At 40.7% G+C, this 13,830-nt stretch overlaps 1 protein-coding gene across 1 annotated transcript in view; it reads right to left on the bottom strand.

Moving 5' to 3' along the window:
- Positions 1-13,830, bottom strand: part of me2 (malic enzyme 2, NAD(+)-dependent, mitochondrial) — a 112,116-nt gene that overhangs the window by 37,043 nt on the left and 61,243 nt on the right. The window contains exons 7-10 of the mRNA XM_063042618.1: positions 13,554-13,657; positions 6,573-6,682; positions 3,376-3,473; positions 1-86 (exon numbers count right to left, since the gene is read on the bottom strand). The exon at positions 1-86 is cut by the window's left edge and continues 28 nt beyond it. Of these exons, the coding sequence (XP_062898688.1) occupies positions 1-86; positions 3,376-3,473; positions 6,573-6,682; positions 13,554-13,657 (398 nt within the window). The remainder of the gene's footprint in view (positions 87-3,375; positions 3,474-6,572; positions 6,683-13,553; positions 13,658-13,830) is intronic.

Raw genomic sequence — 13,830 nt, 5'->3', positions numbered from 1 at the left:
ATCCAGATCTTCTTCCGTGCTTCCTCATCGGGCACACCTGACTCTTTCATCGCCATCACGATCAGCTCAGCAATGCCTAATGCTGCCTGCATGATAGTAGTTTCAGAAGATACCAGCATTAAAATAATTTGAAAATAATAAATTGGAGAGAATTTAGCCACAGCGGACAAAATCACAGAGCTAGACATGCTCAAGAGTAAAATTGAACCAAGAGTATTTTTACTTTTGAAGGAATAAACAGAGTGACTTTAGTAAGGCAGAAGACTATTGCCAAACAGTTTCTAATCAGCATCAGTCTTGTGGATTTGCATGGCTGTTAAGACACTACACCATGCTTAGAGTGAACAGTTTTTAAATAGCATCAGTTGCCTGTGCTTGTTTTCAAAAAGTAGTGATTTTTGTCACTGATGGTTGGCAATACCATTCAGATCTGTTTGGCATTAGCCAATAGGATTTGTCTTGTTAACATTTTGGTCAATAAGATGCCCCGGAACATTCTTGATGGATGGGGGAAGTGGCCATTTTCTTGAGAGATTGCAGGAGTTTTGGAAAAAGTAAGAAATTGGAAATAGACAACAAACTTAGTAGAAGGACAGATACTACTGTTGGAAAATCCTACTGTTACTGAACGTTTTCAATTTTCTTTGTTCTATTAACACTTACTAAAACCATCATGAAGGAACCTTTCATTAGACTGTTCTCTATTCATATTACCTACAGGTCCAAGGTGATTGGAGGAAAGTATAGGAGGTATATCAGAGGCAGTTTTTTCCCACAAAGTGGTAAGTGCATGGTATGCATTGCCAGGGGTGATGGTAGAGCTTGAAAAATCGGGGCGTTTAAGAGACTCTTGAATAGGCATATGGATATAAGAGAAATGGAGAGTTACAGGCTGTGTAAGATATTCCGGATTCCAATGCTTTTGTTTCAAGGTTCTTTTGGAAGATGGGAAAGAGGCACAAAGCTTGTTGCTTCCTGATTTTTTATTAATAATATAAAGAAAATTGACAACATTCAGTAACAGCAGCAGAAGGTAGTAGAAGGGAGAGAAGCAGCAAAAAAAAGATGGCAAAGCCTTTTTGTACCCCACAGATATGAAATATTCCATTCAAATTTGCATATAAGAGTGAATCATACAGATAGCCCCTATTCAAATAATTCATTACAAGAGAGCCTCTAGAATCATACAAATTTAACCACTTGGGGACACACTAAACAACTGCATATGCATACTGTGGCCACTAGGAAACATACCAAATGTGTATCATAGAACCATAGAAACTACAGCACAGAAACAGGCCTTTTGGCCCTTCTTGGCTGTGCCGAACCATTTTCTGCCTAGTCCCACTGACCTGCACACGGACCATATCCCTCCATACACCTCCCATCCATGTATCTGTCCAATTTATTCTTAAAGGTTAAAAAAGAACCCGCATTTACCACCTTGCCTGGCAGCTCATTCCATACTCCCACCACTCTCTGTGTGAAGAAGCCCCCGCCCCCAATGTTCCCTTTAAACTTTTCCCCCCTCACCCTTAACCCATGTCCTCTGGTTTTTTTCTCCCATTTGTTATAAAAATATGAACAAGTAATTTATTAAGCTGCTAAGAAAGTAACAATTAAACAGTCTAATTCAAAATTACATACAGTAAGAGATAAATAAAAATATTTAAATCTCCAATAGCTGAAAAAATGATAATCCATGTTAAAAAATTAAGCAACACACATAAAAGTTGCTGGTGAACGCAGCATCTCTAGGAAGAGGTGCAGTCGACGTTTCAGGCTGAGACCCTTCATCAGGACTAACTGAAGGAGGAGTGAGTAAGGGATTTGAAAGTGGGAGGGGGAGGGGGAGATGCAAAATGATAGGAGAAGACAGGAGGGGGAGGGATAGAGCCGAGAGCTGGACAGGTGATAGGCAAAAGGGGATACGAGAGGATCATGGGACAGGAGGTCCGGGAAGAAAGATGGGGGGGGAGGGACCCAGAGGATGGGCAAGAGGTATATTCAGAGGGACAGAGGGAGAAAAAGGAGAGTGAGAGAAAGAATGTGTGTATAAAAATAAGTAACAGATAGGGTACGAGGGGGAGGTGGGGCACTAGCGGAAGTTAGAGAAGTCGATGTTCATGCCATCAGGTTGGAGGCTACCCAGACGGAATACAAGGTGTTGTTCCTTCAACCTGAGTGTGGCTTCATCTTTACAGTAGAGGAGGCCGTGGATAGACATGTCAGAATGGGAATGGGATGTGGAATTTAAATGTGTGTCACTGGGAGATCCTGCTTTCTCTGGCGGACAGAGCGTAGATGTTCAGCAAAGCGGTCTCCCAGTCTGTGTTGGGTCTCGCCAATATATAAAAGGCCACAGCGGGAGCACTGGACACAGTATATCACCCCAGTCGACTCACAGGTGAAGTGTTGCCTCACCTGGAAGGACTGTTTGGGGCCCTGAATGGTGGTAAGGGAGGAAGTGTAAGGGCATGTGTAGCACTTGTTCCACTTACACGGATAAGTGCCAGGAGGGAGATCAGTAGGGATGGATGGGGGGGACGGATGGACAAGAGAGTTGCGTAGGGAGCGATCCCTGCAGAATCTGGGGGGGGGGGGGAGGGAAAGATGTGCTTAGTGGTGGGATCCCGTTGGAGGTGGCGGAAGTTACGGAGAATATGTTGGACCCGGAGGCTGGTGGGGTGGTAGGTGAGGACCAGGGGAACCCTATTCCTAGTGGGGTGGCAGGAGGATGGAGTGAGAGCAGATGTACGTGAAAAACACACATAAAAGTTGCTGGTGAACGCTGGTGGTTAATTAAAAAATTAAGCCTTTTTTGCCAAGAAGTGCTGTTATGCAGAAAATAGGAGCTTTCTAACAACTTTTTTTCTGGTAATTGGAAAATATTAGCTCATCACAGCAAAATAATGAAATTCCTGGTGTTCAAAATAGTTGGTTATTGAAATATAATGGCTGAACAAATAAAGGTGATGCCATGCCAAATTTATTCAAGTATAATGAGTCAGATTTAGTAAACTGAATAATATGTGAATATTTGTCTTCTTGGAATCAATGATGGTGCTCAACGTTTTATGAAGGATGCCAAAAAAGGAACTATTAGATTTCGTTAAGCCAGAGTTTTTTCATAAATGGGTGTCTGAGAGTTATGGAGTAAATGCATTACTGTATAATAGGACATCATTAAAGGGTGTTCAAGCATTAGACAAGTTACACCTGAAAAAAAAATCAGTGAGTGAGGAATGCCAATGGATATTAAGCGTGTGGAATTCAGAAAAGTATTTGATAAACCCAAGAGATTCTGCAGATACTGGAAAATTTGCCCATAATATTAAAAAAAAATATTGAAAAAGATAGATTACATGGTCTCACCTCCCCAGCTCCAAGAAACAGATATCGGTGCTCGGTGATTGGTTTGTTAATCACTCTCTGAGCTGACAATAATCCTGCAAGTGCTACTGATGCCGTGCCTGTATATTATAAAATCACAACTAGGTGTTAATCAAAGAGAAAGAAGGCACACTTTAAAGTGGGTATTGAACACTCGAACACTTAAAAGTTTGTCTTGTGATGTTAATTACAGTTAATACTCAAAAACAAAATTACTACAAGACCTTGGAATTTCATTAATAAAGAGAAAAATATATTGAGCACTCCAGATTCTTATTCAAATTTAAAATTTCTTAATCTTTACAAAATACACAGTTGTTAAACTTGAGTTCACTTTTTTGAATGTTTTCAACAGTTCTCATTTTCTACTGACTTGTCAGGATGACTATTCCTATCTATTTCAAATGTATTTCAGAAGATTGAAATACATTCACTATATCACGGTTGATAATCTTACAATATACAGAGGAATACAAACCGTGGCTCATTGCTATGATTCAATAATAAAAATAAAGAAACATTTAAATGAAAATTCAAAGTAAATTGATTATCAAAGTACATAAATGTAACCATATACTATCCTAAGATTCATTTTCTTACAGGTACTCAAAGACAGACTCTCGCAACTTTCTACATTTACAGTATACTGTGGAGAGCAGTCAGACCATTTGCATCATCATCCGGTATGAGAAGTGACTACACAGGATTGAAAAAAGCTGTAGAAAGTTGCAAACTCAGCCAGCTCCATCATGGGCACTAGCCTCCCCAGCACCAAGGACATCTTCAAAGGTAATGCCTCAAAACAAAAGCAAGCAAGCAGCAGTATTCATCATGAAGGATACGATTACACTCTTCTCATTGCTACCATCAATGTGGTACAGCAGCCTGAAGACACACACTCAAGGCTTTAGGAACAGTTTCTTACTCAACTGTGGGAGGGGTATGCAACAGGTGGCAGAGGAGGAGTGCCAGGGGCGTGGGCTGGCACGGGTGTAAACACAACTAGTACTTAGATACTAGACAAGGTCATTTGATTCCAAACAATTGGTTTATTGATTACAGAATGTCTCTCCGGTGCTTCCATGCTCCCTCCCCTCTCCCAACCAAGATTCCCCTCTCCCTGCCCCCTTCCCACCCCCAGTCCACAATAGAAACCCATATCAGAATCAGGTTTATCATCCTCAGATGTCACATCCTTAACACTTTTGCACAGTACTGTACACTACCTCAATATTTTTTGCTCTTTTGTGTGACCTATTTAACTTTTTAAAATACATTTCTTACTGTAATTTATATATTTTTAAAAAACACTTCTGTATTGCAATGTACTGCACATCCCAATGACGCTAAACCTGATTCTGAAGAGAGATTATTTTACTTTCATGATATAATTCCAGTGCAGAATCCTCGTAATTTTATGGCAAGACATCCCATCTGTCCAAAATCCAAGTAAGATTCTCTTATGAAGTATCAGTAGCATTATACTGATTAACTTGTGTCGTAAGTACACCTTATTAAGTTATTTGTGGAAATACTACTTTACGTGTTGTGTCTGAGTTATATGTACTGTGTCTGCAGAACTGTTGTTTCATTGTTTAGTTTGACTTTGAACTTAATAAAGAAATTCTTTCAAAAGTGTTCTATTTTCAGATATTATCACTAGCAGTGGAGAGACTGGACCATATTATTGCCCATAATAATTTGTCAGTTATCGACACCTACCTACCCCAGGATATGGCCAGCCTATGTGCTGATGTTCCCTGGGACCAAATGAGTGAAATGCCGATCAGTCTCATAACACATCTCTCCTCCAGCATTCTTACTCTTGAGTCCCTCCTTGCATTCATCAATTTCCAAGGTATCCGTGTTGAATTCGACATTAAGCACCTCCTTATAACGTTTCTACTTACCTTCCCCTACTCTTCACCACCCTTTTGGTCATATTTGTAGTTCAGAGGCAAATTATTTCCCTACACATTAATTTTGTTCTTTTTTCTACTGATGCCGGTATTTATACATTTCTGCACATTTTATTCCATATCTGTACTTTAACTTCTAATATTTTTAACATAATTCTTTACAATTTTTGAATGTTGTTTTTGTTGCATGCTGTGCCTTGACCAATACACTATACCTAAGCCCTAATACATGTAAATGTATATGTGAATGAAGCTGATCCTTGATGCTGCATAACCTGCTGAATATTTCCACTATTTTCTGTTTTTAATTCTGTTTCCGCAGTCTTTTGCTTTAACAATATAAACCTGCCCTTTGAAAATCCTAATAATCTAACCCAGGACCTCGTTTCACTAAGAAATATTAGTCTATAGTTTCTTTGCCTGTGCTTTTAATGCCCACGTATCCAGTGAAATCCAACATGGATATAGGTTCTTCAGATAACCATAGTACTTGATCTCTCATTTCAGAGTAAAATCAATTAATTCTCACTAGTTCAAAAGCCCACCTTTAGTTCAATTAGGTTGATTCAAAATTCAAGATTTTTATATCATTTCCAATACACAAGTGTAAAAGAGAACAAAATAATTGTCACTCTGAATCCAATACAAAGAAACACTAAGATAAAGAACACAATCAAAATTAGTACATAAAATAGCTTATATACAGTACATAGATTTATTGTATGTCCATAAAGTGACACTAGACACAGGATTTTCTGACAGGAAACGATAAAGGAGAGGTGGCTGATGGGTGAAAGTGTTGATCAGCCCGACTGGGGAAAGTAACTATTTTTGAGTTTGGTGGTCCTGGCATGGGTGCTACCTACGCAGCCACCCCCCCTAACGGGAGTGGGACAAACTCCCACTCCCATCACTAACTTTAGCTCTAATTATCACTAATTAGACAATCATTAACTGTGCTTAAAATACCACAGGAGGCCAATTGGCCTATTGGGTTCATGCGTGTTCACAGGGAGTGATCCCATTTCCTTATTTGCCTGCAACTTACTCTCGGATATTTTTCGGGTGGCTTGATAATATAGCAGTTGGAGTAACATTACTGCAGCACCAGCGACCCCAGTTCAATTCTGCCACTGTCTGTATGTAGTTTGTACATTCTCTAACAATATTAGATTCAGATGTGCCCTGAAGTTTGGCAGATAACAACTATTTTATCCAATTTATTTTTTGTGGGTATGATCATAATTGTTAGAAACTCACCTTGAATATCATCATTGAATGTACAATATTTATCTTTGTATTTCCTCAAAAACCTGAAGGCATTGTGATTCCCAAAATCTTCAAATTGAATAAGGGTATCACGACCATACCTGTTTTAACATAAATAATTATGTATTAAGTTTCTTGATAGCAAAATCCATCATGCATTTTTACAATGGTTTTGATATTTCAAAGTGTTTGAACAAACTTGATAGGGATGTAATGAAGCAAAATTCAACAAATTATCCAGTTCTGTAGGATGACCAAAATATAACTGAAATTAGTAGGTTTGAAGAGGACAGTTAAAATACGGAACAAACAGAGATAGGGATAGATTTACAGGGGGTATTCCAAAATTCAGCTTCAGCAGTTCAAAGAAGTTGGCAAAACTGAGATGTGCAGGTGACTAGAAAGAGGTACCTATATATCTTGAACACAAGATATTCTGCACATGGTAGATATCCTGAATAATATTCGCAAAATGCTGGAGAAACTCAGCAGGTCAGGCAGCAAATATGGAGGGGAGTAAACAGGCAACTTTTTGAGCCAAGACCCTTCATTCGGACTGGAAAGGAAGGAAGATGAAGCCAGAGTAAGCAGGAGGGTGGGAAGGGGTACAACACAGATGGGAAGTGAGAAGCTGGGAGATTATAGGTGGAAAGGTTGATAGATGGGAAGGGATAGGAGAGTGGACCATGGGAGAAAGGGAAGGAGGGGCACCAGAGGGAGGTGACAGGGAGGAGAGAGGAAAAGGGGAACCCGAATGGCAATGGAAGAGGGAAGAAGGAGAAATTATTGGATATCAGAGAATTCGAAGTTCATTCCATCAGATTGGAGGCATTTAGAAGGGTTGTGGGAAGGAGGTCATGGAAGTATTTGAAAACTAAAATAAAATTTTTTAAACATTAATTAAAAGGTTTAAGTCTCTTCAGAGTTTTAAATAAGTAGCATCGTTAGGAGCCTGCTTATACCATATAGGTTAGTAAGTACAACACGACAGAAGAACTTAGAGCCAGCAGAGAAGCAGCAAAAAAATTCAAAGGATGGTAAAGTTTAGACTCACTCAACTCCCAAGACTGCTGTGCTGAAACCTGATACAAAGCCTTGTTCTTTGCAGGTGTAGACAGTCTCCCTGAGCAGTGAATCTGTGGAATTCATTGCCACAGGCAGCTGTGGAGGCCAAGTCATTGAGGTTGATTGGTTCTTGATTTTTAAGGACACCAAAGGTTACAGGGAGAAGACAGGAGAATGGTGTTGAAAGGAATTACAGATGAGCCATGATGGAATGGCAGAGCTGAGTGGCCTAATTCAATGGGCTGAATGGCCTAATTCTGCTCCAGTGTCTTACAGTCTTATGGTTTAAGTGTTTGGGATGTGGAAGGAAACTGATCATCTGGAGAAAACCCACACTGTTTACCAATCAGAGGCTCAGTGATGGAGACCTGATACCTGGTAGTCTGAGAGTCCAGACAAGATACTGGAGGCGGCTTCTCTCTGTGTGTGAGTGGGTGGGAGGAAAGAAAGGTGCCTGTTTTGCTGTTGTTTTTGTTCACATTGTTTTGCTGAACAGAGATGCCATGGTATCCTGCTGGTTAGCTTGACACTATTACAGCTCAGGATGTCAGAGTTCAATCCCGGCGTGCTTTGTCGGGTGTTTGTTCATCTTCTCCACGAGTGCGTGGGTTTCCTCTGGGTGTTCCGGTCTCCTCCTGCATTCCAAAGATGTACCAGTCATCGTAAATTATCCCAGGATTAGGCTTGTGTGGGTTGCTGACAGCATGGCTCATTGGACCGGAAGGGCCTGTTCCACACTGTAGCTCTAAATAAATAAATTGTGGGCATGCTATCTTGGCACTGGAATGTGTGCCAACACATTCAGGCTGCCCCAGAACATCATTAGGTTTGTTGCGCCCCGTGGATCTATCCAAACAGCAATAAGCATAAAAGTGTCAAAGGTTATGAAAGAATGCAGTTAGAGGGATAATAAATCAGCCACAATGAAATAATGGAGCAGATGATGGGCGAATGGTCTAATTCAGCTCCTACAGTATGTCTTATGGCTAGCATTTGAGAGAAAGGGACAATTAACGCCTCTGCTCAGTGGGGTAATGATGGGCTCAGGTAAGCACCTTGACCCACAGGGTAAGTAGGGGCCACTGTATGTCTTTGGAATGTGGAAGGAAACTGCAGCACCCAAAGGTCACTGGGAGAACATACAAACTCCTTACAGCCAGCAGCGGGAAATAAACCCAGTGAAGTGATTTGCTAAATGTTACACTACCATACTGCCACTATTGTGATCTGTTTAAACCAAACCAAGCATGCTCAACAAACCCAGGGATGCCATTATGTGCAACAGATTTCACTCTCACTCCTATCTCCCTGTTTGGTGGTACAGTTCTTAACAGTCTGGAGATTTCTTGATGGTAATAAGCAGCCAAGTAAAGAGGGGAGGGCAGCTGCTCACATCACATTGAACATCAGGTGGTAAGAGAATCAGAAGATCCAACACATGAAAGCCAGGATGAAACTTATACAAATAAATATCACCAGTGCCCCAGCAATGGTCCATGTCTAATAAGAGCACAGAACCATAAGACATTAAGCCCATCGGTCTGCTCCACCATTCCACCATGGCTTATTTATTCTCTCTCTCGACCCCATTCTCCTGCTTTCTCCCCTAATCTCTGATGCTATGACTAATCAAGAACCCATCAGCGTCTGCATCCAATCCACCAATGATTCTGCCTCCACAGCCTTGTGGCATCAAATTGCACAGATTCACTACCCTCTGGCTAAAGAAATCTTCCTCATCTATGTTTTGAATAGACGTTCTATTCTGAGGCTGTGGCCTCTGGTGCTGGACTGTCCCACTAAAGGGAAACATCCTCTCCACATCCACTCTGTCTAGGCCTTTCAATATTTAATAGCTTTCAAAGAGATCCCTCCTCATTCTTCCAAACTCCATTGAATATAGGCCCAGAACCATTAAACGCTCCTCATATTCCTGGGGTCATATCTGCTATGCTACAAAATCTTGCCAAACTATTTAAAATCGTGTAACTAAAATTCATTCTCAAAAGGACTAAGAAAATTAACAGTAAATACTTTTTTTAAAAAGCAGCCCCTGCAACAGTTGGACAGATACATAACAAGTTGTGCACTCACTGTCTTTTCTCTCCTTAAGCAGCATTTTATTGTATTATCCTTTTTTCTTGATATAAATGAATAACCTTACAATGAAACTATATGATTCAATGACCAAAACACAATTTTAAAAAGTTACAGGAAAACTCACTTTAGAAAATTTGAGTAAAGGTTGTTAATAAGAAACAGCTTCCTCGGCAGAGTTCAAGATTATTTCAATTACACCCTACCACCAAGCATGAGACAAAAATTGCATTAGGACAAGAACTGTTAGGACAGGAAACAGCTTCTTCCTCCAGGCCATGAAACTAATAAACTCCCTAGCACCACCCAAGTCTCATCATATACGATGCCACCAGTTGTTTTTGGTACAGTTCAGTGATGGGGCAAGTGAAGTTGAATGAGGTTATCCACTCTGGCTCAGGAACCTGATGGTTGTGAGTCCTGAGGCTACGGTACCTTCTTCCTGACTGCAGCAGCAAGAAGAGAGAACGGCCAGGGTGATGAAGATCCTTACGACCAGAAGACATAGGGCAGAATTAGGCCATTCAGCCCATCGAGTCTGCTCTGTCATTCCATCATGGCTTATCCCGGATCCCACTCAATCCCATACACCTGCCTTCTCGGCATATATCCTTTGATGCCCTGACCGACCAGAAAACTATCAACTTCTAATTTAAATATACCTATGGACTTTGCCTCCAGCAGTCTGTGGCAGGGCATTCTACAGATTTACTACTCTCTGGCTAAAAGAAAAATCCTCCTTAACTCTGTTCTAAAGGGTCACCCCCTCAATTTTGAGGCTGTGTCCTCTAGTTCTGTATACCCTCACAATAGAAAACGTCCACTCCACATCCACCCTATCTAGTCCATTCAACATTCAGTAGGTTTCAATGAGTCCCCCCCTCCCCCCCACCAGCATTCTTCTAAATTCCAGAGTACAGGCCCAAAGGTGCCAAACGCTCCTCAAATGTTATCCCCTTCTTTCTTGGAATCATCCTCATGAACTTCCTCTGGACTCTCTCCAATGACTAGGCACGCTTTCTGAGATATGGGGCCCAAAACGGTTGACAACACAAAGTGCAGCCTGACTAGTGTCTTATAAAACCCCAGCATTATCTCCTTGCTTTTATATTCTATTCCCTTTGAAATAAATGGCAACATTGCATTTGCCTTCTTTACCACAGACTCAACCTGTAAATTAACCTTCTGGGAGTCTTGCATGAGGACTCTCAAGACCCTCTGCATGTCTGATGTTTGAACCTTCGTTCTACTTAGATAATAGTCCGCACTATTGTTACTTTTACCAAAATGCATTATCGTTCATTTCCCAACACGGTATTCCATCTGCCACTTTTTTGCCGATTCTTCCAATTTGTCTATGTCCCACTGCAATCGCACTGTTTCCTCAGCACTACCTACCCCTGTCTTCATATCATCTGCAAATTTTGCCACAAAACCATCCATTATCTAAATCATTGACGATGTAAAAATTAACGGTCCCAATACTGACCCGACGAACACAACATTTACTGGCAGAAAAGATTCCTTTTATTTCCACACATTGCCCCCTGACCATCTGCCATTTTGCTATCCAAGCCAGTATCTTTCCCATAACACCATAAGATTTTATCTTGTTAAGCAGTCTTATGTGTGGCACCTTATCAAATACCTTCTGAAAATCCAAGTGAATGACATCCACTGCCTCTCCTTTGTCCACTCTGCTTGTTACTTCCTCAAAGAAATGTAACAGATTTGTCAGGCAAGATTTCCCCTTGCAAGAAACCATGCTGACTTTCACTTATCATTACTCTCCAACTACCCCGAAACCTCATCCTTGATAATAGACTCCAACACTTTCCCAGCCACTGACGTTAGGTTAACTGGCCTATAGTTTCCTTTCTTTTGCTTTCCCCCCTTCTTAAAGAGTGAAGTGATATTTGCAATCTTCCAGTCCCCTGGGATCATGCCAGAATCGAGTGATTCTTGAAAGATCATGACCAATGCATCTGCTACCTCCTCAGCAACCTCTCTCAGGACTCTGGAATGTAGTCCATCTGGTCCAGGTGACTGATCCACCTCAAGACCTTTGAGTTTGATGAGCACTTTTTCCTTTGTGATAGCAATGGCATTGACTCATGCTCCTTGACACTCACAGACCTCTGGCACACTGCTAGTGCCTTCCACATTGAAGACAGATCCAAAGTACTCATTAAATTCAGCTGACATTTCTTTGCCCCTCCATTACTACCTCACCAGCATTATTTTCCAGTGGTCCAATATCAACTCTCACCTCCCTTTTACTCTTTAAATAACTGAAAAAACTTTTGGCATCCTGCTTGATATTATTGGTAGTCTGCCTTCATTTTTTTATCTTTTCCCTTCTTATAGTTTTTTTCTTTGTCTTTTGTTAGATTTTAAAAGCTTGCAAATCATCCAGCTTCGCACTCACTTTTGCTACCTTTTATGCAGTCCTTAACTTCTTTTGTCAGCCGGTTGCCTACCCCTGCCATTTGAGAACTTCATCCTCTGTGGGACATATCTACCCTGTGCCTTGTGAACTAATCCAAAACTATTCCATCTCTGCTCTGCTGTCATCCTCACCAGTATCCTCCAATCCACCTGGGCAAGCTCCTCTCTCATGCTTCTATAATTCCCCTTATTCCATTGCAATATCGATACATGTGACTTATGCTACTCCTTCTCAAATTGCCGTACGAATTCAATCGTATTATGATCATCGCCTCCTAAGGGTTCCTTTACGTTAAGCTCCCTAATAAGATCTGGGTTATTACACAACACCCAGTCTGAGATGGCCTTTCCCCAAGTAGGCTCAAGCACAAGCTGCTCTAAAAAGCCATCTCATAGGCATTCAACAAATTCCCTCCCTTGCAATCTGACACCAACCTGATTTTCCCAATCCCTTTGCACATTGAAGTCCCCCATTACAATTGTCTCATTACCCTTATTACATGCCTTTTCCAGCTCCCTTTGCAATCTCAACCCCACCCATCTTGGCTACTATTTGGAGGCCTATATATGATTCCCATCATGGTGTTTTTACCCTTGCAATTTTTTTTTTTAACTCCACGAACAAAGATTCAGCATTCTCTGATCGATGTTACCTCTTTCTAAAGATGTAGTTCCATCTTTTACCAACAGAGCCACACCAGCGCTTATACCTTCCTGCCTGTCCTTTCAATACAAAGTATATCCCTTGATGTTAAGCTCCCAACTATGGCCATCTTTCAGCCACAACTCAGTGATGCCTAAAACATCACACTGACCAACTTCTAATTGCGCCACGAGTTCGTCCACCTTATTTGAAATGCTATGTGCATTTAAATACAGCACCTTCAGTCCTGCATTCTTCACCCTTTTGAATTTTGCCTCTGTGGTACAATTTAACTCTTTGCTCTGTCTGCATTTGTATCCAATCATTGGTCTGTCCTTCCTTACATTCACGTTACATCTGTCATCTACTTGTAAACCTACTGGCTCATCCTCAGCTCTGTCATACTGATTCCCATCCTTAATGATGGATGCTTAGTGTAGATATGCTCAATGGGTGGAGGGTTTTACTTGCCGCTGCATACAAGGAATTTATATATTCTCTCTATAACTGCATGGGTTTTCTCCTACATTCCAAAGACATACAGTTAGGGTTAATAAATTATGGCCATACTATGTTGGCGAAGGAGCCATGACAACAATTGTGGGCTGCCTAGCATAATCTTCATTGATTTGATGCAAACAACATGTTTCATTGTAGGTTTCTCTGTATGTACATATGTCAAATAAAGCTAATCTTTTATCTTTTTATAGATTACTTACTTATTCACAATTGCTTCCATAAACTCATCAATGAGTTCATCATAATTGTGCGAGCGATCTCTTCTCTGGTAAAGACCCATATAAAATGGATCTTTCAATAGAGTCTGGAAAACAAACAAACTTTAAGTCTGTAAAGATAAACCACAAATGTTACTTATTCCATTGGACTTCCCAGAAAATGCACAAATTAGATAAACCTTAGATTATCATCTGTTTAATGTAGACATGGTCAACAACCACAGAGATGACATTGTCTGCAACAGAATTTAAGTCTCAT

This window comes from Mobula hypostoma, chromosome 3, assembly GCF_963921235.1.
Source record: "Mobula hypostoma chromosome 3, sMobHyp1.1, whole genome shotgun sequence".
Lineage (NCBI taxonomy): Eukaryota > Metazoa > Chordata > Chondrichthyes > Myliobatiformes > Myliobatidae > Mobula > Mobula hypostoma.
The sequence above is the reverse complement of the archived record's forward strand: the minus strand, read 5'-3'. Positions and strand labels throughout refer to the sequence as shown.